The sequence below is a fragment of the Euleptes europaea genome, chromosome 7 (genome assembly GCF_029931775.1).
Source record: "Euleptes europaea isolate rEulEur1 chromosome 7, rEulEur1.hap1, whole genome shotgun sequence".
NCBI classification, from domain to species: Eukaryota; Metazoa; Chordata; class Lepidosauria; order Squamata; family Sphaerodactylidae; genus Euleptes; species Euleptes europaea.
Window position 1 is genome coordinate 46341334 of NC_079318.1, and position 24713 is coordinate 46366046.

At 42.3% G+C, this 24713-nt stretch overlaps 2 protein-coding genes across 3 annotated transcripts in view; one reads left to right on the forward strand and one right to left on the reverse strand.

Moving 5' to 3' along the window:
- Positions 1-2246: 2246 nt before the first annotated feature.
- Positions 2247-10010, reverse strand: CNIH4 (cornichon family AMPA receptor auxiliary protein 4). 2 transcript variants are annotated; one of them, XM_056853117.1, is made up of 5 exons: positions 9911-10010; positions 5845-5913; positions 4876-4988; positions 3883-4023; positions 2247-2449 (listed from the first exon to the last, which is right to left on the reverse strand). In XM_056853117.1, exons 1-5 carry the CDS (start codon positions 9977-9979, stop codon positions 2422-2424), a joined length of 420 nt encoding a protein of 139 aa, XP_056709095.1. In that variant the 5' UTR covers positions 9980-10010; the 3' UTR covers positions 2247-2421. The 2 variants fall into 2 exon arrangements, with proteins under 2 accessions (XP_056709095.1, XP_056709096.1); XM_056853118.1 differs by lacking the exons at positions 5845-5913; positions 9911-10010 and adding an exon at positions 8226-8352.
- A 553-nt stretch (positions 10011-10563) lies between these two features.
- The window catches only part of NVL (nuclear VCP like), a 54430-nt gene continuing 40280 nt past the window's right edge, over positions 10564-24713 (forward strand). Inside the window, exons 1-6 of the mRNA XM_056852544.1 lie at positions 10564-10676; positions 15897-15970; positions 18343-18395; positions 20207-20303; positions 22116-22164; positions 23638-23877. Coding sequence (XP_056708522.1) covers positions 10614-10676; positions 15897-15970; positions 18343-18395; positions 20207-20303; positions 22116-22164; positions 23638-23877 — 576 coding nt within the window. The 5' untranslated portion in view covers positions 10564-10613. The remainder of the gene's footprint in view (positions 10677-15896; positions 15971-18342; positions 18396-20206; positions 20304-22115; positions 22165-23637; positions 23878-24713) is intronic.

Consider the following 24713-nt stretch of genomic DNA (forward strand, 5'->3'; position numbering starts at 1 on the left):
CAAGCCTTTACAATCGTAGACAGGCTTTGGTGAGAACATTTACTAGACCCGTTACTAGGCTGCTGTTCCAGGCAGCTTGATGTACAACAGGTTGCGCAGCTCTCGTTTAGAATCAAAACCACCTCAAATTAGAGGGGGAGTATGGTTATGTAGAGTTCTATGCCACTATACTAAGTTTGAATTGGCCTATGGAACTGCCGCCAGAAAGACTGTAGTCTCCTTTCCCTCCTCACACGTAGCAATTTGTACTATGGTACAGATACAAGTGGCAAATACATGGCACTCTTGAATCAACTAATGGGCACAGGTGTCATTTATTGCTTGTCCCTTTAAAATTTACATAAATAGAATGTGGCAGGATTCTATGCCATTGTGATGTACAACTAAGAAGTAAAATGTGCTAACCACCCTCTCACATACTAAACTATACTACTGTCTAATATGTTGACTTAACAGTTGCAGGATTGACCAGTGTATACCTAATGAATATGCCTTTAGCTTATTAAACAATTGAGTTAACATGGACATGCACCATTTATAAGAGAAAGCCAAGTTCGTTCTGCTAAATTGTCTAGGCAAAACTACATTGCACGTATAAGACTACCACACACATTGCAACTAGTTCTATATACTTGATAATGCTGTAAACTAAGTTATCAATTAAGTAACAGAATGGGGAACTGGTGACTAAACAGGCCCTTGTGTCTATAATAACTTTAGCTACCAGAAGCAAACTTAGGACTTCAAACAGAAAAGCACATAATCAGATGGTTTGTAGCAGCAATCTGATGCCTCACAGAACTATGGAGAAAAGAGTTCCAGATGCTGGCGGTCCATACCTATTGACTGCATCAAGATAGCCTTCAATAAATATCCTGGGAGCAATTCATATCGCATTTACTGAACATAAGATGTTATGGATTTGATTAAGGGGTTCCACAGGAAGCATTTAAGCTACAGTTAGCATTTTAAATGAAGAAAATGAAAGGATTTTTTCCCTTAGCTCTTTTAAGTATTTCAGACCATCTTTACCTCCTGCAGCCCTTTGTGGACTTTAATTAGGCTTAATAGGTCTGGCTCTAAAGCTGTTGCTCCTGACTTAACAGCTTTAACATCAGTTCCAGTATGAATTCATCTTTATCAGAATTAACTTATTGTAAATGACACTTTACGAGTACATCATATTAGCTCACATATAGCTAGCAGATGTGAGAATTGTACTTGCTGTCATACAAATAGCTTGAACATATTACAATTCTCCAAGGTCTTCCACCATTCCTCATTTGTAGGACACAGTCAACCCAACAAAGGCTCATCTACCATTATATATTGAAACAAAAGGCTATCCTTGAGCTTTCTGGTAGATGTTCCCCATGACCATAATTAATGTGTACTCTGCTTACCTCCTGGCTATAACTTTCCTTTGTGGGCTACAGCTCATTAAGACATCTAACAAAGCTTTTTATCTTGGAATTTTTGTGCACATATTGTTTTAACAACTTTTCAAGAAGCAGCCTGTTTGAATTGTCTTTTCATGGCACTTTAATAACGATTATTATTTTCATTCTTATGACTCATTGCCACTTTTTTCCAAGATGCTGTTCAGCTCCATATTCTTCACTGCTGACCAGGTTATCCTCCACCAAGCATGCCTCACTGATAATCACATCTACATTTGTTAGCATGTAGCCCTTTGCTGAGCCATAGAACATTACATAAGAAGTTGGCAAATTTAAAATGAAAGCTTGTACCAACTCAGAACAGTGATCCATATAATGTGTGGCTGAAGCCTCTTTCATTTCTGGAGGTTCTTTCAGCTGGTGGCATTGAAGGGTAAACATGGAATGTTTCACAAAGAAGGCTTGTGCTCCATTACTTAGCACCAAAACTACTGAAATGAGGCGCACGAAGGGAGCTGTGCATGAACAGAAAAGAACCATTGAACTGAGGTGTGAACATTGCTCCTGTGAACATCGGGCTCCCTTCATGACCATGTCCATAATTGCAACTAGAGTTAAGCACCTAAGTGAATGGGACACATCTAACATAGGCATCAGTACAAACACTGCAAATTACCCATTACTAAAAAAGTTCTCACATAGGTGCATGCAAGCTTATTAAAGAGATAAAACGTTTGGATGTCTGTAACTTCATATGACAGGCAAGTTCCCCTAAAACTGCTGCTATTTAGAAGTTACAAATCTGAAATTATTAAGTATGAAAATGAACTACAGACAAAATCATGGTTTTAAATATTTTAATATGTTAAAAAATACAGCAAAAATATTTTTGTTCAAAGAGGAAAAAATATACTGCGTGACGACACTGGTCGAGGTTTACTTGAAAGCTGCACCTGGTTCCACAATGTTTCAATGGAGTGACAATTAAGAAATCAGCAACCACGATACCTCCATTTTAACTTCAATCATTTATCAAAGCCAGGATCATACTGCAGAAACAGGATGAAAGTAGTACATAAACTAAGTACACACAAATATTACGTTAAACAGAGCTAACCATCTTCTGGAACGTGCATCTTTAAAATACCAACATCAGCAGTAAAGTAGTTCGGTTTCATTTTCATAAGGGAATCATATTGGATAAATTGAATTATGTCCAGAATGGATTCAGACACTCCATTATGACCAAATTGTATAGTGAAAATCAAATAAAAAATGTCCCTCACAAATGATACTGAGAAAGCAACGACGGAAGCCCTCACATGATTCTTGCTGTCACCAAGCGACAAACATGGTCATGTGAATTTATTTATTTCTGTCAACTGAAATTAGCAACAACAGCTAAAGAAGAGATTCTTGTTTACTAGCTTTATGTGAGAATTATAAAATCAATTAGGTCGCAATAATCCTCATAAACCAAAAGGTTCAGTACCTACTGTAGAGTTTGCAGATGTGTTTTCAAAACAATATAGTTGGATTTCCAGTTTATTTTAAATACATCCAGGTCTTGAAAGTTGCCTGGATGAGCTGATGTTAAGTCATTCCCAGGCATCCCATAGTGTGCTAGCCTTGGCAGGGAAAAGGGGGGGACCTTTTAAAGCAAGAGGATGGCCTGCAGCAGTGAGGTGCTTCTTGCCACCTTGAAAGTACAGCTTAGCTCTTCCCCCTCTCCTTATTGGCAACAGAAGCAGCCACTCTCTGGGATCCCCTTCAAGACAGATTAAAAGAGGTCAATTTTTAATCCAGTTTAAATGGGAAATCCCTGAATTGTCCTTTGACATCATGTAGATGGTCCCTTTTGACACAGGACCTTCTCCTTTCCGTGTGTGTGTGTGGGGGGGGGAAATCTCCATGTGGAAGCACCCAGTCTCCCCATCTAAACCTAAATCCAGCTATAACCAGGTACATGAGATATTTATAGCCCACCTTTCTCACTGAGACTCAGGGTGGATTATATAGTGTAAGTCATCACAGCCAACAGAATAAGCCATCTACTAGCAATGAAATAGGATAGGATTACAAAAATTTGAAACAAAGCAAAATGTACTGGACATATGTCAAACAATGCCAAAAATGGTATCACAAAAGTAGAAACAGTGCAGTAACACTCAGATAATACATACCATACATAGTTTACATTCCTGTTCCCTTTATAAAAGTTCTTCCCTGAACCATTCCACTATAATATAGCTCTATTACCTTTCATTTACAAAACATGAGTGAAGAAACATGCAGTGAAACTGAAAGGCAACTTCAGCGTTTGAAAAGGAAGCCTGTGGAATCCACTACTGCCAATTGCTACTGTAGCAAAAGTTTCAGCAAAGCACAGATGACAGAACATCAAAAAGAGTCAGCACATTAATAAGAATTGCAATAAAAAAAATTCTGATCACCTTCCCAAGTTTCAAGATCCGAAACTTACCTGTAAAGGTACATGAAAAAGCAAATGAGATGAAAGCCAAGCTTAATCATGGCCTCCTTCATATGGGATTTCAGCTGTCCTCGATTATGAATCTCTGTGGGGTCAAATACCCCCATGTTTCCACTGGGAACCATAATATACCTGGAAGATTGAAAGTATTTTAGTGCCAGATGTGAGCCTGAACACAGAAACAACTCAAACTCTGTGTGCTAACAATCTGACCAACAAACCACACAAAAGGTAGAACACGACTGAGTTGGAAAGAGGAGCACAAGCAATTGGGGGCTGGGGGTTATCTAACACACTCAGGCTTGCAGCACTGGTTTGATGGCTGGGAGCTCTTCTTACAAAACACGGCTGAAGGCACAAAGCACAAGTGGGAGAATGAAATAAAGAAAGGGGACCCCCAACATATCTGAGCCTGCAGGCACACGTGGAATTCTGACATAGCACTGTGGGTGCAGCAATGAAATGGGTGGCACAAAACGACTGCCGCAGGAGGCAGAGCCAGCCACAGAATGATCACCACAGCTTAACTTCAGTGTAGATCCTTGTGCTGTGGTGGCAGCTGCTACCAAAACGTTTTTAAAAATCTCCCCAGCCAATCAAACTTCTAACAGTCAATCACAAGTCTTGCTGAGCAAAAGCCCTACCCGGCTCCACCCACTGCCTAAAAACACTTGGGAGGGAGCCAAAAAAGGTATTGGTGGAAGCCATGGCGACCACGCGCACATGTTGGGGACCCCTGAAATAAAGGGACACAGAACAGCTGCGCTGGAGGCAAAGACAGAAAGAGCTCCTTATCGGGATTGGGCCAAGCAAGTATTAAAGCTATAGTGAATAGCATTTTAAAAAGACAGATGCTTTATAAGTATGAAACTGAAAAAAACCCAGCATAGTTTCAAGTCACTCCATACCAATCATCTTCTGAAACACTGAGAAATGAACAACATTTTAGATCCACAAGCAACCCTTGCCCCCAATGACCCTTACCTATATATATTCCAGGTTGCTACAGGTAAATTGAGAAGGAAGATGAACCAGTGCAGTGAAATAAGCATTAATACAGTGACAATGGTATGGCCAATCAATTCAGGGATCACCCACTAGAAGAAAGAACATTTTTGAAAAGTTAAAAAAGATTTTATACTACATTCTGTGGGAGATACCATTTTACCTAAAAATGGAAATGAAAAAAGTGCACAACAACTGTGTTATTTATGAATAAGCAGTTCTTTGTAACCTATGTCAACTGATGCTGTAATTGGCATCAAGATGCCCAAACTGTAAACTATCTTTACATGTTTCAGAGTTGTCTTGCCTGTGGGATTGCTCTTCCAAGGTACCAGAGTACCTGGACTACTCTGCAAGATTCAGCCTTGCATTTGTGTAATGGAAGTTATGACCAGTTCTACTGGCAGAATGTATCTGGGAACCTCTCCAAGGCCAGTGTTGTGTGTATTCAGTGCTAATATGGTCTGCAAAGGCCATGAAGCAAGCAGAACGCAGGCATACAAGATGGGTTATGATACATTCCAGAAGATACAGGGGTGAGAAGGAGGAATGAGGGCAGGACTGATTGTGAGGATTAAGGGAGACCTTAGCCCTACCTGGACAACCCAAATTCTGGCACTGGACACCAAAAGGAAATCAACAACTTTAGTGGTTTTGTTTCTTTGAGCACTGAGCAGGTGAAGTACAAGTAGCTACATTCTGCAAGAGTTATAGATGATAGAATTTAAACAGGACTGGCAGTGGTCAGCATGGCTATAGGATCTAGGCATGTGTGACTAGGAATTAAGCCAAGATACACTAGATGAGCACCGTTAACAGTACAAAGTAGTCATACAAATAACTCCACAAAAGGGCACAATTCTAGTATTTTGTACTGACACACACCACAATCTATCATTTCTCGCTCTAGTGTTAAATTCTACCAGTTTTATAAAGGAAAAAACTTACTTTATTTAATTTTGAACAGCAAGATCTGGCATTAATGTAGTCACACTCCAAATCTGATAATGTAATTATCTGATGATCAAGATAAGGAATTACCAAACCATGTCTCTTGACAGCTCTCCCCCATATGACCATTTTACATAAAAGCCAGAACCCACTAAAACTAATGCATACTACAATTTTTGCACCACAGAATTGAGGAGAGGTGAATGCTATTGTACAGGAGAATCCCATGTTCCAATGAGGGCCATAGTATTATTTGCCTGCAGTCTCAGCAAGAAAGATGGACTATAAATAAACAAAACAAGACTACCACAAGCAGAAGACAATTTTAGAGGCCTCGTTGGTTAGAGCACAAGTCGCAAAAACGAATGCGGGCATCCAAGCCTCAGAAAGCTCTTGACAGAATCCTGGATACTGCTTTGCACAGCATGCCTGTCAGTAGCATCCAAAGCTGCTGGAACTAGTCAGAGCAGTCACGCTGGTTTCTAGTCAAGAGCTGCAAACCCAAAGTGCCCCTGAGTGCAAATCTTGACAAATATTATTGCAAAGACTCCAATCAGCAACAGTTGCATGACCAGTGAGGATCCCACGTATGGCCAAGATTTCCTAAACCTTAGTTGCCAGTACTGGGGATTAAGTGCACCAGCACAGAAGGATTGTGGATCAACCTTAAATTCCACATATCTTCTTATGCTTATTGGTTATTCTGAACATTTATCATGAAAAGTAGCTTGAAGCATGAGCATACAACTTTATCTTGTACTACTGTGCTGAGCCAACAACAGATACATCCAGTCTTAAGACTACATGGTAGCAGTACAAAGACCAGGGTGGATAAAAATCAATGTTTTTTTAATCTAAAAAAATCAATTTTTTAAAATTTAAATTGGATTTTTTAAAAATAAAATGCTTTTTGAGGAAAAATCTATCGAAGATACATTACACTTCAAAGGTTATTCATCATGAAATAAGGATTAGGTTTTAATTATGTAGCATGAAGCTGTACATTGATGCAATGTTTAAATGTGTGAGGAGGGAGGGGCAAGCAGAAAAAATGAAAGTGAAACCTTCGGAGCAGAATACTCCACAAGTCTTGGGATCTTTGTGTGTATAGCTTGAGGTTTATCATATTATTCTCTCCCTGGAGCAGAAAATCTATAATGGCAGCAGGAGGTAAAAGAGACCTGGTTTGGGAATATTTTAATGAAGTTCCTCTACTTATAGGTAAGACAGGCATGCATGCAAAATGCAAACGCTGCAACAAAGAAATGCAAGGCTTGGTGGCCTGAATGAAACTGGAGATAGGTCACCTCATAATAATTTTGCAATAATTTCATATTTAGGTATTTCTAATAGTATAACCAAATCAGTAATTTTTGGATATAACTAAAACTAATATGAAAAGTTAACATTCTAAAAATGAAATCTTCATCTGGTTGTAAATATTAAGAATCTACCAGCAAAAATGAGTCTTTATGTAGAAAACCATGATTTAAATCAAGTCTTACTGAGTAGTGATTTAAATCAAATCCACCCTGACAAAAATTGTTATCAGTACCACCCTTTCATGCAACCAATAGCTGATCAATACTCATAACACACCCAACTTGTGTTATCCAAAAGACCTTCATGAAATTGACTTGTATGCTTTCCAAATATTAAATATATAGCCTGCGCTGTTACCTTATACTTACATGACAATTTTTTAAATTATTGGACATATTAGATATGTAAAACTCCTATATCACAGTAATACGCAAAGACTTTCAGACAAGTTTTTTTTTTAAAATTTAAATAACACTGCTTTACACAGTTCTCTCTGAAATGCCTACACATTTTCCAGGAAAATATGACAGAAGATAGCAGTAAAATGCCTCAAGACAGACAGAAGCTTATTCTGCCTTTAGAAAAAGATTAGGCCTCAGCTCTTTATACAGAAGCATGACAAAACAAAACCAGACAGGAATCTCAGCAGTAGGTAAACTTGAAATACTTCAGACTTTGAAAAGACTCTAAAAGCCCATTTTTAACCAGCGTACTTTGCATCCTATTATGTCATAAAACAGCCACACTATACAAACAGTAAAAGGGAGGCATGATGATGACATAATTGAGGCTGTGACCCTTGCTATGTTTACTTGGAAGTAAAGTCCAATAAAATTAAGGAGATTTGGTTTTAGTAGGCAGTATTAATGTCTCATAGCCTACCACTCTGTGCAGGGGACGATTTCCCGGCATTCCTCTGCCTGCAGATCCTTCTGACTCCCGGAAAGATCATTACCAGGCCTGCACAAAGGAGTAGGAAGGGCAAGGAGGTAAAACCACTCCTTCATTTTCCACAAGTGCAGCTCAACTGAGAAAAGGGGCTGCAGCCCACCAACCTGCACAGCTGTTCTTCAGAACGGATCCCACAACCCAATTAATAATTTTCCTGGGATTCAGAAGATGCTATCAGAATGGAAAGGAACATGGGAAAACTTTCATGTACGGACAGATGGTTGGGTACTGCCCATTATTAGGCCATAAGTCAGGAATCAGCAGGTTCACAGAGAGCAACCATTCATATCTCACTCACATTTAATACTAAAAAAATTACTGCCTTTAAAAAAAAAATAAACCATGGATTCTACAACAAACTAAAACTCAGTATGGCACAACAGTGAGCTTTCTCCAAATAAAATTAACACATAATGCATACCTCGTAGGAACCTTGTAACACCTGAAGACAGAGCTATTGTAACATAAACTAATGCTAAAGCAATGCAATCCTATACAGTTGCTCCATTCTAATCTATGAAATCAGTAAGCCTAGAGTGGACTTACTCTGCATAGGATTACATTGTTAGTCTAACGTGTCACAACATCCCTTTTTTGTTGTTTTCACTACAATAGACCAAATAGAAGTCTCTCTCTGGAAATTACAATACACAACTATTCCCACATACAATTTTGACACCATTGTTAGATTGTTGGTTACACTCTGTGTCATGCCAGAAACACTATGGCAAAGCCTATCTGCTCTGCTGGGTCAGATCAACAGTCCATGTAATCCACCTTTCTGTTTCACAAAGTTGCCCTAGAGGGTCAACAACAGGGAATAGAGGCCACAGGGTTCCCCTGATGTTGCCTCCTGGCACTAGTATTCAGAGGTGTACTTCCTAGGAATATGGAGGTTCCCTCTACTCACCACTGATGATCCTATCCTCCATGAATCTGTTAAAGCCATCACTACTTCCACTGCCAGAAAATCCCATAACAGATCACTTCAGGATACATTGGTTCCATGTTAACATACCACACCCTCATTAGCACATTATCTTAACACTTACAGGACAATGAGTAGCACATTACTTTTGCAGGACAGTACTCAGCTCCAACCCAACCTCTTTCTGATTATATGTTACTCTTCCTACACCCTTGACACTGAGAGACACTGTCCTTCAGTGTTACTCCTCTGAAGATGCCTGCCACTGCTGCTGGCGAAACGTCAGGAAAGAAAATATCAAGACCACAGACACACAGCCCAGATAACCTACAAGAACCAATCCCATAGTCTAGTTAATCATTGAGTAAATAAGCAATTCCTTTTGTCTGCCCTATACTTATTGTCCATCAACTCCATTGGGTGCCCCAATTCTAAAGTTCTATCACGTTCCCGGTTAGCCACCCTTTTTCTAGGCTGAAAAGTCCCACAATCATAGGAAAGGTGCTCTCCTCCCGCCCAAAATCATCTTGGCTGCCCTCTTTTGTACTTTTTCGAGCTCTGCAAAATCTTTTTTGAGATTCGGAGACCAGAAGCGTACGCTGCATTCCCAAAGACGCCGCACCATAGCTCCACACAAGAGTACTGTAATCTTTCCTTCCTGGCATACCGATAGGTCACGCTTGCTCCGTGCCAGGCCACCCCCGCGGGGCCCCTGGCCCTGGAGCCCCATGTCGCTCCCCCCACGCTCCTTCCTCGTTTTTCCCTCCCATCTACCCGCCCGCCACCTCAGACCCAGAAGGGGCCTTGCCCACTCCCCCCCCCTCTTCCCGGACCCTCCCACAAAAACAAACGGGAGGATACGAAATAAACGGAAAGGAAAATCAGAGCACAGCAGTCAATGAGCGAAAAAATGAACACCACCGACTCCATCCTGCCTCCGCTAGCCTACTCGGCCACCGTATCACCACCACACCCACTCTTCCCTTCTGGGCCACCGTATCACTGCTGCCCTCCTCTGGTTTTCGGTTCCCGTTTTGAATCCACGCACACGGCGCCGCTGACCATTAACTTGCATTGCATTCTGGGAGTCGTAGTCTTTCTATTGCGCGTTGCAATTATTCCGTTTCCTGAGATGAAATATGAAACCAGAGGAAAAGCTGGAAGATCCCCAAGGCACCCAGTCGGTCTTCTCAGGACTATAAAGAGTAAGTAAAGGGGGGGGGGAGAAAGGGGAGAAGAAAGCGGAGGGGAGGGGACTTCAGAAGACAGGCCAATGGGAACGTCTCGGGATCGGATGGTTCATTGGGTGTCTAAGGAAATGCCTGCGTGGAAGTGACTAATCTGCTCTCTTGTTCCGTCTTTTCCTTTCCTAGGACAAGGGAAGTTCGAACCTCTCTTTTGAGGGGACTCCCTCTCGATGCTCCGGGAGGAAGCCCGACGAGTCATCACTGCTGCCAGTGCCGTAAGGCGCTCCGAGAACAGCCTCGGTTCTGGCCTATTCCGCCCGGGAAGGTGGAGCCTCTCTTTTGGTTGAGAGGCGGAATCCGGAGCCTTGGGGGTTGCCATGCGGAATCGGGGAGGGAGCCACCCGGTGGGCGATCCGAGGCTGAAGCAGCGAGTCAAGCAGGTACCGCCTTCCCCGCTGCCCCCTTAGGCCTCCTGAAAGGCCCAGTGGGGTCCTAGTCAGGGCCCACCGGCGCGGAACCCCGAGGCGCCTTCGAAGTCCGGGAGAGCGCGCCTCTGAGCATACGCAGGGTGCTCTCCTCTTAGGGCCGCTTCTCGCACGCATCGGGTACGCGGTGGGGTTGGGTCGTAAAGTGAGCGGTTTTAACCTGTAGAGCAGCAGCTGTTCCTTTGGGCTGAGCCTGTGGGGTAAATTTCACAGCCTGTTCTTTGCCAGATTAACTTGAAAAATTATTTTAATTCATTTGCGCCCTGCCTTTCTCCCCAACGGGGACTCAAAGCACGTGAACACACGAAGCTGCCTTATGCTGAATCAGACCCGTGGTCCATCAGAGTCAGTATTGTCTACTCAAACCGGCAGCGACTCTACAAGGTTTCAGGCAGAGGTCTTTCCCATCACCTACTTGCCTTCTTCCTTTAACTGGAGATGCCGGGGGTTGAATAAGAACATAAGAAAGGCCCTGCTGGATCAGACCAAGGCCCATCAAGCCAAGCAGTCTGTTCACACAGTGGCCAACCAGGTGTCTCTAGGAAGCCCCCAAACAAGACGACTGCAGCAGCACCATCATGCCTGTGTTTCACAGCATGTAATATAATAGGCATGCCCCTGATACTAGAGAGAACAGGTATGCAGCATGACCAGCATCCATTCCAACTAATAGCTGTGAATACCCCTTTCCTCCATGAACATGTCCACTCCCCTCTTAAAGCCCTCCAAGCTGGCAGCCATCACCACATCCTGGGGCAGGGAGTTCCACAATTTAACTATGCGTTGTGTGAAAAAATACTTCCTTTTGTCTGTTTTGAATCTCTCACCCTCCAGCTTTAGACCCCGTGTTCTAGTATTATGGGAGAGGGAGAAAAACTTCTCCCTGACCACTCTCTCCAAACCATGCATAATTTTATAGACCTCTGTCATGTCTTTCCTTGTGTGTGTTAAGTGCCATCAAGTCGTTTCCGACTCATGGCGACCCTATGAATGAAAGTCCTCCAAAATGTCCTATCTCTGACAGCCTTGCTCAGATCTTGCAAATTGAAGGCTGTGGCTTCCTTTATTGAGTCAATCCATCTCTTGTTGGGTCTTCCTCTTTTCCTGCTGCCCTCAACTTTTCCTATCATGACGGTCTTTTCCAGTGACTCTTGTCGTCTCATGACGTGACCAAAATACGACAGCCTCAGTTTAGTCATTTTAGCTTCTAGGGTCAGTTCAGGCTTGATTTGATCTATAACCCGCTGATTTGTTTTTTTGGCAGTCCAGTCTTTCCTTAGCCGCCTTCTTTCCAAGCTAAACAGCCCTAAGCGTCCTAACCACTCCCCATAGGACAGTTGCTGTAGTCCCCTAATCATTTTGGTTGCTTTTTTCTGCATCTTCTCAAGCTCTATTATATCCTTTTTTAGGTGTGGTGACCAGAACTGTACACAGTATTCCAAGTGTGGTCTCACCACAGATTTGTACAAGGGCAGTATGATATCAGCAGTTTTATTCTCTATTCCTCGTCTAATTATGGCCAGCATGGAATTTGCCTTTTTTACAGCAGCCGCACACTGGGTTGACATCTTCATTGAGCTATCCACTACCACCCCAAGATCCCTTTCGTGGTCTGTTGCTGCCAGCACAGATCTCATCAGTGTATATGTGAAGTTGGGATTTTTTGCCCCAATATGCATCACTTTACACTTGTGTGTGTGTGTGTGTGTGTCAAGTGCCGTCAAGTCGCTTCCGACTCATGGTGACCCTATGAATGAAAGTCCTCCAAAATGTCCTATCTTTGACAGCCTTGCTCAGATCTTGCAAATTGAAGTCTGTGGCTTCCTTTATTGAGTCAATCCCTCTCTTGTTGGGTCTTCCTCTTTTCCTGCTGCCCTCAACTTTTCCTAGCATGACTGTCTTTTCCAGTGACTCTTGTCGTCTCATGACGTGACCAAAATACGACAGCCTCAGTTTAGTCATTTTAGCTTCTAGGGTCAGTTGAGGTTTGATTTGATCTATAGCCCACTGATTTGTTTTTTTGGCAGTCCACGGAATCTGTAACACTCTCCTCCAACACCACATTTCAAAGGAATCTATTTTCTTCCTATCAGCTTTCTTCACTGTCCAGCTTTTACACTCATACATAGTAATAAGGAATACGATGGCATGAATTAATCTAATCTTGGTGGCCAGTGACACATCCTTACACTTCAAAATATTTTCTAGCTCCTTCATGGCTGCCCTTCCCAGTCTCAATCTCCTTCTGATTTCTTGGCTGCAGTCTTTACACTTGCTCACATTGAAACTCATTTGCCATTTTAATGCCCATTCTTCCAGTATATAGAGATCCTTCTGGAGCTCTTCACAGTCCGATTTTGTTTTAACCACTTTAAATAATTTGGTGTCATCTGCAAGCTTGGCTACTTTACTGTTTAACCCCAACTCCAGGTCATTGATGAACAGGTTGAAAAGCACTGGTCCCAACACAGATCCCTGAGGCACCCCACTGCTCACATCCCGCCATTGTGAGAACTGACCATTGATTGCTACTCTCCGCTTCCTATTTTTCAGCCGCTCTCAATCCATAAGAGGACTTGTCCTCTTATCCCATGACTATGAAGTTTGCTTAGCAGTCTTTGGTGGGGGACTTTGTCAAAAACTTTTTGGAAATCCAAATACACAATATCCATAGGCTCATTCCTGTCCACATGCTTATTGACGCTTTCAAAGAACTCTAATAGGTTAGTGAGACAGGACTTACCCTTACAGAAGCCATGTTGGGTTTTGCCCAGCAGACCTTGCCCTGCTATATGCTTGACAATTCTATCTTTAATAATGCTTTCCATCAATTTACCCGGAACAGATGTTAAGCTAACTGGCCTGTAATTTCCTGGGTCCCCCCTGGAACCTTTTTTATAAATGGGTGTTACATTGGCCATTCTCCAGTCCTCTGGTACAGAGGCTGATCAAAGGAACATATTACATATCTTTGTTAGTTCAGCAATTTCCCATTTGAGTTCTTGAAGAACTCTAGGATGAATACCGTCTGGTCCCTGTGACTTGTTAGTTTGCAGTTTGTCTAGACATTCTAGGACTTCCTGCCATATTACCAGTATTTGCCTCAGTTCCTCATCTGAATCTGAGACCTTCTGCATGCCAAGCAAATGCTCTACTACTGAGCCACAGCCCCTCCCCTAAAAGCAGCTTACCTCATTCTCCTCTCCTCACAACAGCCCTGTGAGGTAAGTTATGCTGAGAGAGTCTGATCAGCCCAAGGTCACACAGCAGGTTTCCATGGCACGAGTGGGGATTTGAATCTAGGTCTCTCAAATACTAGTTTGACCACTACACCACACTGGCTGGGAAATAAATCCCAACTAATTTAGCAGGATTTTCTTACCGATAAGTATGCGTTGTAGTCAGGCACAGACAGTCCAATCCTATGCAGGCTTGCTCAGAAGGCTAATAGTGCCATCCTAAGAGAAGTTATACCTTTAAGTCATTGAGCTTAAATGGATTTACAGAGCTGGAACACTGTTTAGGATCTCATCTCAGCCACAGACTCATTGTGTGTGTGTGAAGTGCCATCAAGTCGCAGCCAACTTATGGCGATCCCGCAAGGGGTTTTCAAGACACTAGATGTTCAGAGGTTGTTTGCCATTGCCTTCCTCTGCACAGCAACCCTGGTATTCCTTGATGGCCTTCCATCCAAATACTAACCAGGGCTGACCCTGCTTAGCTTCTAAGATCCAATGTGATCGGGCTAGTCTGGGCCATCCAGCGCAGGGCACAGACTCATTAGCTAGCCTTAAGCAAGCCCTTATCGTTTTAACTTCAGTCTCTCATCTGCAGTATAGGGATGATTATACTGGCCTCTCTTATAGGGCTGTTGTAAGGATTACTTTGATAATGCATGTGGATGGCATTGAGCTCTGAAAGCACTATATGAATGCTAAGTATTGAAGAAATACTTCTGATATCAGGTACCACTAAATACACAGGAAGTCTTACAGCCAAATCGTATGAAATAAGTTGTTTTTCCCCCTCTTTCTTTTTTTGCTGTGACTGGCGACCCCGTAGTGTTTTCAAGGCAAGAGACTTTCAGAGGTAGTTTGCCATTGCGTAGCTCTGTGTCACGCTCTTGGTATTCCTTGGAGGTGTCCCATCTGAATACTTGCCAGGGTCAAGGCTGAGAGTATGTGACTGGCCCAAGGTCACCCAGCAAGCTTCCATAAATTCTCCTGGTCACTAGGGGTGTGGAGGGGGGAGGTAGTTGTGAATTTCCTTCATTGTGCAGGGGATTGGACTTGATGGCCCTGGTGGTCCCTTCCAACTCCATGATTCTATTATTCTATGCTGCGAATGGGGATTTGAACCTGGGTTTCCCAGGTCCTAGTCTGACACCTTAAGCACTACACCATGCTGGCTTAGGATGCACTGAACTGATTTTTGACAATATTGCTTATTTGGTAAGTAGAGGAGTCAATAGGAAGGCATATATATGTGTTCTGTAATGCAAGCACTATTTATATATCAGTTTTTATACTTCGGAACCTACTTATAGTCCAAAAGGCAACATCTGAAGTTAGTTTGGATTTCTGGAGTTTGGTGAATGTGGATATTTTAAGTAAAATAGGCGTGCCTTGTACAAAAACCCACAAGTCAGTTATAAGAATGTGCATCTTGGCAGTAAAATAGACTTGTGTGTAATTACTCCTATGTGATATTGCTTGCTACTTAAGAAATAGATCAAACGAAAATGGGAGATGCTTTGCTGTTTTGGTACTTGCTGAGAGAGTGTACCTTAATGTGCATAAATAAATGCTTCCATTATTAATAAGAGTTGGCATAATATACTGGTTAATTGCGTGAATTCTGACTGTAGAAACTCTCAATTAAATATTTGCCTTAATCCTTAATCTGTGATTCTGGCCTACTTGTATGTATTAACAAGAAAATGAAGTACTTTGAACACGTGAAGTAAAAGTTAAATGTTGTTGCTAGCTCCATCTGCAGGGTGACCTAGCTGGCTGTTCCCAAGGAATTTATCCACTTCCTTTTGTGTACCAGTTCAAACACTAGTGCAGGGATAGGGAGATTTAGTTTATCCTTTGATGGATAACTTGTACTTATTTATCAGTTTTGTAGAAGCTAAACATTTTATAACTAGTGTTTAATGTATTCATTTTACAGTACTTGAGCAGTAATAAATGTGGCCAGTACGTTGATATTGGGATTTTAGCAGCTGATCTACAGAAAATATACAGGTGAGTATAACCCATACATTTAAATATCTTATATACCCGTGTATAAGCCGACCCGCGTATAAACCGAGGTGCCTAATTTCTCCCCAAAAATGGGGAAAAATTAGGCACCCGCGTATAAGCCGAGGGTCGGCTTATAACCCCCCCCCCCCCCCCCGCAGGCTTACCTGAGCTCCCAGCAGAAAGCGGCTGGGCCTGGCGGCGGCGGCGATGCAGCCCGGCAAGGGCCGGGGCAGCCTCCCTGCCGCCCCAGGGGAGCCGCTCCAGGCCGCCCCAGGCCGCTCTCGGCCAGCAAGAAGCGGCGCGGGCCCAGCGGTGATGGTGGTAAGTTCCCTCCTCCCCCCTCCCCCCTCCCCTATCCTATATCGCGTATAAGCCGAGTTCGGCTTTTTCAGCCCTTTTGGGGGGCTGAAAAACTCGGCTTATACGCGAGTATATACGGTAACATAAAATAATACATTTTGACAGGTATTAAGCCCAGTGCAGGTGTTTTAAGTAGTCAAGAAAAAAGGCTTTTTCTCTGTTCTAATGGTTTAATGAAAACTAATCTACTTTTCCTTAATATCACAGTGTTGTGTTACAGGTAGAACTGTACATTATGTGATGCTCCACAATCACATTTACCAACTTAAAAAAATTGTATACAGGACAATGTTTGGAATTGCAATTTAAGAGAAAAGAGCAGGAGAGTGGCTAACCCTTGACCTGCTTTTTTGCCGAAAATTGACACACACATACCATGCATTTGGACTACAGTGGAACGCTTGAGAATTTTCTACAAAAGAGGTGCAAGTTTTGAAGGTGGTGATTTTTAGTGGGAAAACCATACAAGAGGAAGATGTTAAGACACCGGTTTCCCCTTTTGGATCTCAGCCACAATGGCTACATTGTATAAAATTTAAAGATGTTATAAAAAGGAATCATCAGACTTGACATAATGTGCAGTTCCAACCGCAGAAAATTAAGTTCAAGTGTCTGTGACAGAAAGATGCTAATAATGTTCTGGAGCATAAGTAGTTCATATCAGGCACAGAGGCACCTCCTGTGCCCCCCAAAGCCCCTTGGGCCTCTGTGTGTGCAGAGGCTGGGGAAGACAGGAAACAAGGCTCAGTTGGGTCTCACTGCGATTTTCTGTGTATTGTTATGTATGCCAACAGTGGAGATATAAAATTTCCAGAAATGTTAAAGCCTCAGGAAAAAACTTTTTTCGCTGCTGTTGTTGTTGTTTTTGGAGGGGGGATGGATTAAAGTATATGCAATACTTGCTATTCTATTAAACCTAAATTTCTTTTACTAGTTTAACAACATAAAATGTATCATTTATAACCGAGTTAGCGTATAAAATTGTTCCATCAGGCTGTCTCCTGCTCTTTCCTCTCAAACTGCAGTTCCAAATTATGTCCTGTATTTCATTTTTTAAAGTGTAAATGTCTTCATTTACTGTAAGAAACATTGCAAGTATGCCTAGTACTTGAGAAGGAAACATTACAAACGTTTACATTTTATTCTACCATAGTATGTACCTTTCATTTTTGCCATTTGAAAATTAGGAAAAATGAATGTTGAAGGTAGAAAAGAAGTTCTGTAGTAAGCAAAAGTATATGGCTTGGGCAGAAACGCTCAGGAATGCTCTCATATAGTCACAACAGATAAGACTGTGTGCATATTTGGATATTAGGGTGAAGTTTGTAAAATTGGAAAAAAAATGATCTCATTAATCATGTATTGTTAAACACATTAAATGTTCCCCAAATTGTTTATATTTAAACAAAAATGTTTCTGAAAGTATGTTAGTATAAAGTGTATATTAGAATGATCATTATCTAATGCCGTAGGTTGTCAGAGAAATTTTCATAGTACACATTCTGAGTAAAACCTTGTCTTTCATTTCACTCCCAAAGGAAGAGAATCATAGAGGTTGGTTTTTTCCCCCCAGCATTTCCCCAAATTTCCCTGTTTTTCCATAAGAAAAATGAAAAAAGCCCTCAGACCTTTTATGCTAAATGTTTTGTGTATGGAAAACTATGCTTTCAGAAGCATTTCACTCATTCTGAAAGGAAAAATATTTCATAGGAGGATTTTTTCAGTGCTCTTTAGTGGGGGAAATCTGAAAAAAAGCAGAAAGAATGTGTGTGGTTTAAAAAATAACAAAATGTTCTGATTCCCCCCCCCCCCGGGCCATGGCTTTTTTAGCCAACAGTAGGCTGAATTCTGCCCTATGTATTTATAAAGAATATAGTTTGGACCCTAAATAAGGGATTGGATCATTGTGGATTAGGCTAGTTATGACATTACATTCTTTTTGTACACTGAGAATACAGAATGTGCAAAGAAAAGCTTTCATTGAGGCTCTAATGTCTAAAATTGATTTTCAGCGCAGATTATGGAAGAAGGAAAAGAAATGCCTTCAGAATACAGGTAGAGAAAGGTAAGAATGTTGTATCTGAATGTAATGTCATTACTCTAAAGCACTGGTTCCCAACCAGGGGTCCATGGACCCCCAGGGGTCCGCGAGAACTAAATTAAGGTCCGCGAAACAAAGTTATAAACCCATAATAAATTAATATTTTCAATTAAAAGTTCTCTATTATAAAAATATATATTCAAATATGATTAAAGTTTATTTTCAAATTCTCAGAATTTTTATTTTGAACCTTGGGGTCCCTGCACCGAACAAAAAAGTCCTAGTGGTCCCTGGTCAAAAAAAGGTTGGGAACCACTGCTCTAAAGGCTGTCCATGATAATGAAACCCCAGTCTCACACACATCTGAATTGATCTAGGCCATGTTGATTGGGATTACAGCCAGCTCTGACCCCTTAGACTTTATTCCTATACAGTCTTGGGCATAATTGCTGCTGAACTCGGTGAGACCAAGGCATAATCATCGTAATGATAGTGAGGTGGCAGAGGACTAAAGTGATATAATTTTTATTTAGGTATTTTTACCCCACCTTTCTCCCCAATGCTCCTCCATTTTATCCTCACAACAACTTTGTGAGATAGATTACACTGACAGAGAATGACTGCACAAAAGTAATTCAGCAAGCTTCCATGGCAGAGTGGGAATTTAAACCTGGGTCCCCCAGATCCTAGTCAGACAATCAAACCACTACGCCATGCTGGTGAACTGTTTGAGGGTGCAGGTAAGGGAATGCAACAGGATTCTCCCCAGTCCCCCTATATTAATAATTCCTAAGTAGGAAAACTTGCATAGTCTGCAAAGGGTAGAACCTGTGCAAAAATTTTATTTGAAGAGAGCTTGACATGGTGGAGCTTTAAAAATGGAAAGTAGTTCCACCTTTTTTTTGGCTATGCCCTGATTTTAAATGTTGATTTAAGCAGAAGTAAAACCAAACTGAATCATACATATTCAATTTAAAAATAATGCAAGCAACACCATAGTTTTCTATATGTTTATTAATTATAGTCTGCCGTTCCCATTGAGACTCAAAGCAGATCACGCAGCGTGAGTTGATCTAATCTAGATGTTACCGTGGCATGTGCCACAGTGGCAAAATTTACCCAGAAAAGGCCACAGCTCGCTCACCAGCCAAAGCTGGTGGAAGGCGCTCCTGGCCACCGCCGCCACCTGCTTTTCCAGCAGGAGGCCCAGGTCCAGCAGCACTCCTGAGCTTCAAACCTGCTCCTTTGGTTGGGGCACAACCTCATCCAGAGCAGGAGACACCTCAGTTCCCAGGTGAGTCCTTCCAGCCCTCTGTAGCACCTCTGCCTTGTTGTGATTAACTGGTGACAGCTTTGACATATTCAGTATAACATGCAGTTGACCTGTTGAGATAAAAAATAAAATACCCCCAAAAAAGTCTCTGTTCCCCACATGCAGTTTGAGGTGGTACCGCCCATTCTGCTATAAGTGTATAGCAGGCCTTACTTTCAAGTAAACGTGAACAGGGTTGTGCTTTTTGTTGTGTTTCTGGTTTATGATTTTCCTGGATTGATTGATTGATTTCATTTATGCCCCATCGTCCTTCCCGATGGGGACACAAAATAGCTTACAGCATTCTACTCTTCTCCAGTTTACCCTACACCAACGGTACAAAGTAGGTTAGGCTGAGTGTGCCCAAGGTCATCCAGCGATTTGCCGCTGCCGAGTGGGGATTCAGACACTGGTCTCCCCAATCTTAGTCCGATACTCTAATCACTACGGGGCACTGTCATGTAGGAATGTTCACATTGTATACCTCAGAGACTGATAACTAGATTTTGATTTTCTATTGCAGTTTTTGGGATAATAAGTAAAGAGCTGAAGTCTGAGGATTTAGAGACTGTAGAAGATGAACATTTGGCAAAGAAAGCAAGGCACAGAGGAGGCAAAGAGTAAGTTGAAATTACTTTATTCCAAGAGTTACAACTGTTTGGGAAGTACTGTAACTCCATGTTATGAGTTGAACAGCCTGCAGATCTGGCCTCTAAATAAACTGAAACTTGAAGCAGGTTCTCCTGCTGGACTTGAACTTTAGGTAGGTTCATATGAGGCAGATCCCAAGACCATTTAAGACTTAATACATCAGTGCTGACACTGAATTGGGCCCAGAAGCATACTGTTAATTACTGCAATTGTTCAATGCTGGTTCAATATGACTATGCCATCTTGTGTCCATCATTAATTAAGCAAGAGCATTTTTGCAGGTTTATTTTATTGATGTCCAGCTTTTCTTTCCAATGGTGATTCAAAGTGGCTTGCAGTACAAAAATACAACGGGGAAAAACAGAAGGAAGGGGGCTTCTAAATATAGAGCACGTCTTCCTCCCTTTCTCTGTCTGCTAGTATGTCTTCTTCTTAGTTCTAGGAACTAGGCTAAGAACTGAAGGCCAAGAGTCCATTGGCTTGTGCCTCTGGGCATGCTGAGGTTTGTGGGCAAAGGAGAAACAAACTCAGCCAGATCTTAGTGCTCCTAGCCAACTCACAGGTTCTTCTCCCTTCCTGCCCTGACAGCTGCAGTCACTGAATGATCTTCAAGGGCAGCTCCTTTACAGTAGTCTAATCTAAATCATAGAGCCCTCTGGCACAGAGTGGTAAGCTGCAGTACTGCAGTCAAAAGCTCTGCCCATGACCTGCGTTGGGAGTCAGTTTCAGGTAGCTGGCTCAGGGTTGACTGCCTTCCATCCTTCCAAGGTCGGTAAAATGAGTGCCCAGCTTTCTGGGGTTAAAGTGTAGATGACTGGGGAAGGCACTGGCAAACCACCCTGTAAACATAGTCTGCCTAGTAAACGTCGGGATGTGACGTCACCCCATGGGTCAAGAATGACCCGGTGCTTGCACAGGGGACTACCTTTGCCTTTTAATCTAAAGCATGCATGATAGTGGTCCATCTTCCAGGTGAGAGAGCAACTGAGGGACTAGCTAAAACTGGTAAAAAGGCACGTTCCAGGCCACAGCTGACACCTGGGAATCCAGGAGCGAAGCCAGGACCAAAAGAACCTAAGCTACAAACTTGCTGTCTCAGGGAGACTGTGTTGAGAACATAAGAGTGGCTGTGCTGGATCAGACAGTGCCAGTCCAGAGATGTACCACTGAGAAGCTCACAAGCATTCTGCCTCTGAACCTGGAGTTCCCAATCGGCTCTCATGGCTCATAGCCAAAGACTGACCTCTCCTTCATAAGTATGCTCAACCTTCTTTTTAACTTATCTATCCAAATGTCCATCACAACAACTCATTGCAGTGAGTTCCACCTGCTGTGTGGTTTCCTTTTGCCTTGAATCTATGCTATTCAGTTTCATAGGGTAAAGGTAAGTTCTAGTCATATGAAGGAGAGAGAAGTTTCTCAACACTATGGATTCCTTCAAATACCCCTCAGTTTCCTTTTCCATCCTGAACAGCCTTTCTTCTTCTACTTGCTCCACAATGCCATACTACCGCCACTTCTGTCTTGTCTAGATTGAGCTACAGTTTATTCATCCTCCTCCAGTCCATTGCCAAGCTCAGGCAAGACTTTGGGGATCGTCTAATTCCAGAGTTGAGGGGGGGGGTAATGCTGGGGAGGGAGGAAGCAGGAGCACTGTTAATTGTGTTCACAGGGTTTTGGTCTAAGGGAAAATATTCTAACAGTTATACAAATGACTGTAGTTTTCAAGAATGATGTAAACGTTTATTTTTTGCTAAACTCCCTGTCTTGTTATCCTAAAGGGATTCAGAAAGCTGCATGGATACCTCAGACACTGATACTGAGCACCCAGTAAGTATTAACACATGATAATTCCAGTAGAATAAATTAAGTGTTACATATGTATATAGAGGTTCCAGATAGTTCTGATGTCAAATTTGTGGAAGAGGTATGGATTAAAAAAAGCCTTAAATCAATCACTATCCATCTTCTTGGCAAGTATTCCTAAAACGAAGTCCAAAGAATGGTGCCATTCTAGATAGAGCATATCATTTTGGTTATGTACCCTTGTAGCTCCTGTCACCTGAGACTCAGGACAGGTTTTGGCTCTGATCTCCCAAGCCAGGACAGGCAACACAATAAGGGCTAAGAGACAGGCTTGCAAGTAGGCCTGACTCCATTGTAGCCTTCTTGCCCCCATCGAGAGGTGCCTCAGATTCGTGCTGCCTGTGCTAGTTGTGGCAGTTGTGCTGCTGGTTGGCCACCCGTGCTACCAGCTTTATTGTGATTTCTACCCACTTTATAACTTGCCCCTTTCCTGCTTGCCTTCCCCAAATAGGAGCTGCTCCTTGGCATGTGCTCAAATCGTGGAGTGGGTATAGGGATTAGAATCTCCCTCTCTCTTCCATTTAGAAAGGGGCAGCAGTGTTTTGAGCCAGAAGACAGCCGTGGCAGGGAACACGGAATGAAAAGTGACACAGAGGAAGGCAGTGTCAGGGGAGATAAGAGGAGCAATAGCTTTACAGAAGAGCAGCCTTTTAAATAATCTGTAAGGTTATTTTTGCCCTGATCAGGCTAGCCTGATCTTGTCAGATCTCAGAAGCTAAGCAGGGTCAGCCCTGGTTAGTACTTGGATGGGAGATCACCAAGGAATACCAGAGATCACCAAGGAATACCGCTATACAGAGGACGGCAATGGCAAACCCACTTTTGTTAGTCTCCTGCCTTGAGAATCCTACTGGGTTGCCATAAGCCGACTGCGACTTAATGGCACTTTACATTCACAAGGTTCATTTACAGCTGCCTCTACCCAAGACAGTATATTCTCCCCTGAAGGAGTCAGCTGGGCATATTTTAGAACCACAAGCCATCATGGCAGGGAGGGGAGAAGAATATGGCAGAAAAATGCATCCAAAGATGGCTGCGTGGAAAAGTCACAAAAATCAGCAAGAGGTGTTTTATTCTCCAAATGAATTATTAAATGATTCTCTGGAGGCACAGGTAAGTTGATAGAGAAAGAGAAGAATTTTTTTGTGCCAATTGTCAATTTAGTCCCTACTTCAGTCACGCTGCTTCCTAAGCAAGGAGATCTCTTAACCTTAGTTTTAGGAGCGTCATCGATTAAAAACAATTGCATCGTTGAAACACATCCTGATTTGCAGGTGTTGAAGCTAAGTACTGTTAAGTATCTTCTGTGTATTGTTCATAATTTATACTCTGACAATACCCTGAAAAAATAGTTATAGCTTAATCAGTCATGGAAGTGATCAAAGCTGTATCAGTGCCTTCTGTTGACTTTTAAAAAATAAATACTGTGTTTTGCAGTCCTCCAATTACATGAACACTTCTTTATTGACCTTATACCGGAAAGAAAATCCAGATTCCCTTCCAGAAACGGCTGTGGATGTGGTAACAAAATCCACCACTCCCCCTCAAGTACCATCGGACACCAGGATTTCAGAAGGTGGATGGTTTATCGATACAACCCCAGCCAGGAAAGAGGATAACTTTTTTATTGATCTATGTGCAGAAGAAGAGAGTGACAGTAGTAAACACATTGCTGAGGTACTACTTTTATTACTAGTTACTTAACCACTGTTGAACTAGTTACAGTTGTTGCAGTAGTGCACATTTATTTATATTTCTCATTTATAAAATACAGTCATTGACCAGCATAACAATGAAAAAGAAACAATCACAATAGCACTCAATTAGCGAGCTGTTTCACGTGACATCGGGGATCTCTGAATTCTAATAGCAATATAACACAACTTTGCCACTGTGTGGGAGATGGTGGTATTCTTATCTCTGCCATGTATAAGGAGTTTCCCTTCCGGTGCCGCCGGGTCCCACATCAGGCTTTTCCTTGCAAGCTGACTCAGTTTCTCTACTCATGAGTACTGGGGCCCAGATCCTTTGATGACTTATTGATCTCTTCCAGCATTTCCTTAGCAGAGGGGAGGCTGCAGGCTGCCAGGTGCTCACTCCTGTGCCTAGTCCATACCTCAGCCCTAGCCCTTCTCCTCTGCTCCTGGGATGCTTCTGGGGACCATGCAGGGCTGGCCATGGGCAGGTCCATGCTGGGGCCTCCAGGCCTGAGGGCTATTATCAAAGTTCCTAACATTTCTTAATATGATTAATATGATTGTTACATTTTAAAAGCAAACCAGGTTTCAGGTTATTGTCTCACTGCTTTTAGGGATTATCAAATAAACCCAAGTCACACATGCCCAGCGTTCTCACTAATCTTTTGAGGCTTCCATCCAGAGAAATCTGATTTGCTTGTCGTGGTAGTTCCTTTTAATAGAAAAATATCAGTCTTATCTTACTCTAAATCTCTACTATCTTAATCATGTAATTAATAATTATCTAGATAAGTGATTGGTTCTTAACTAAGTATG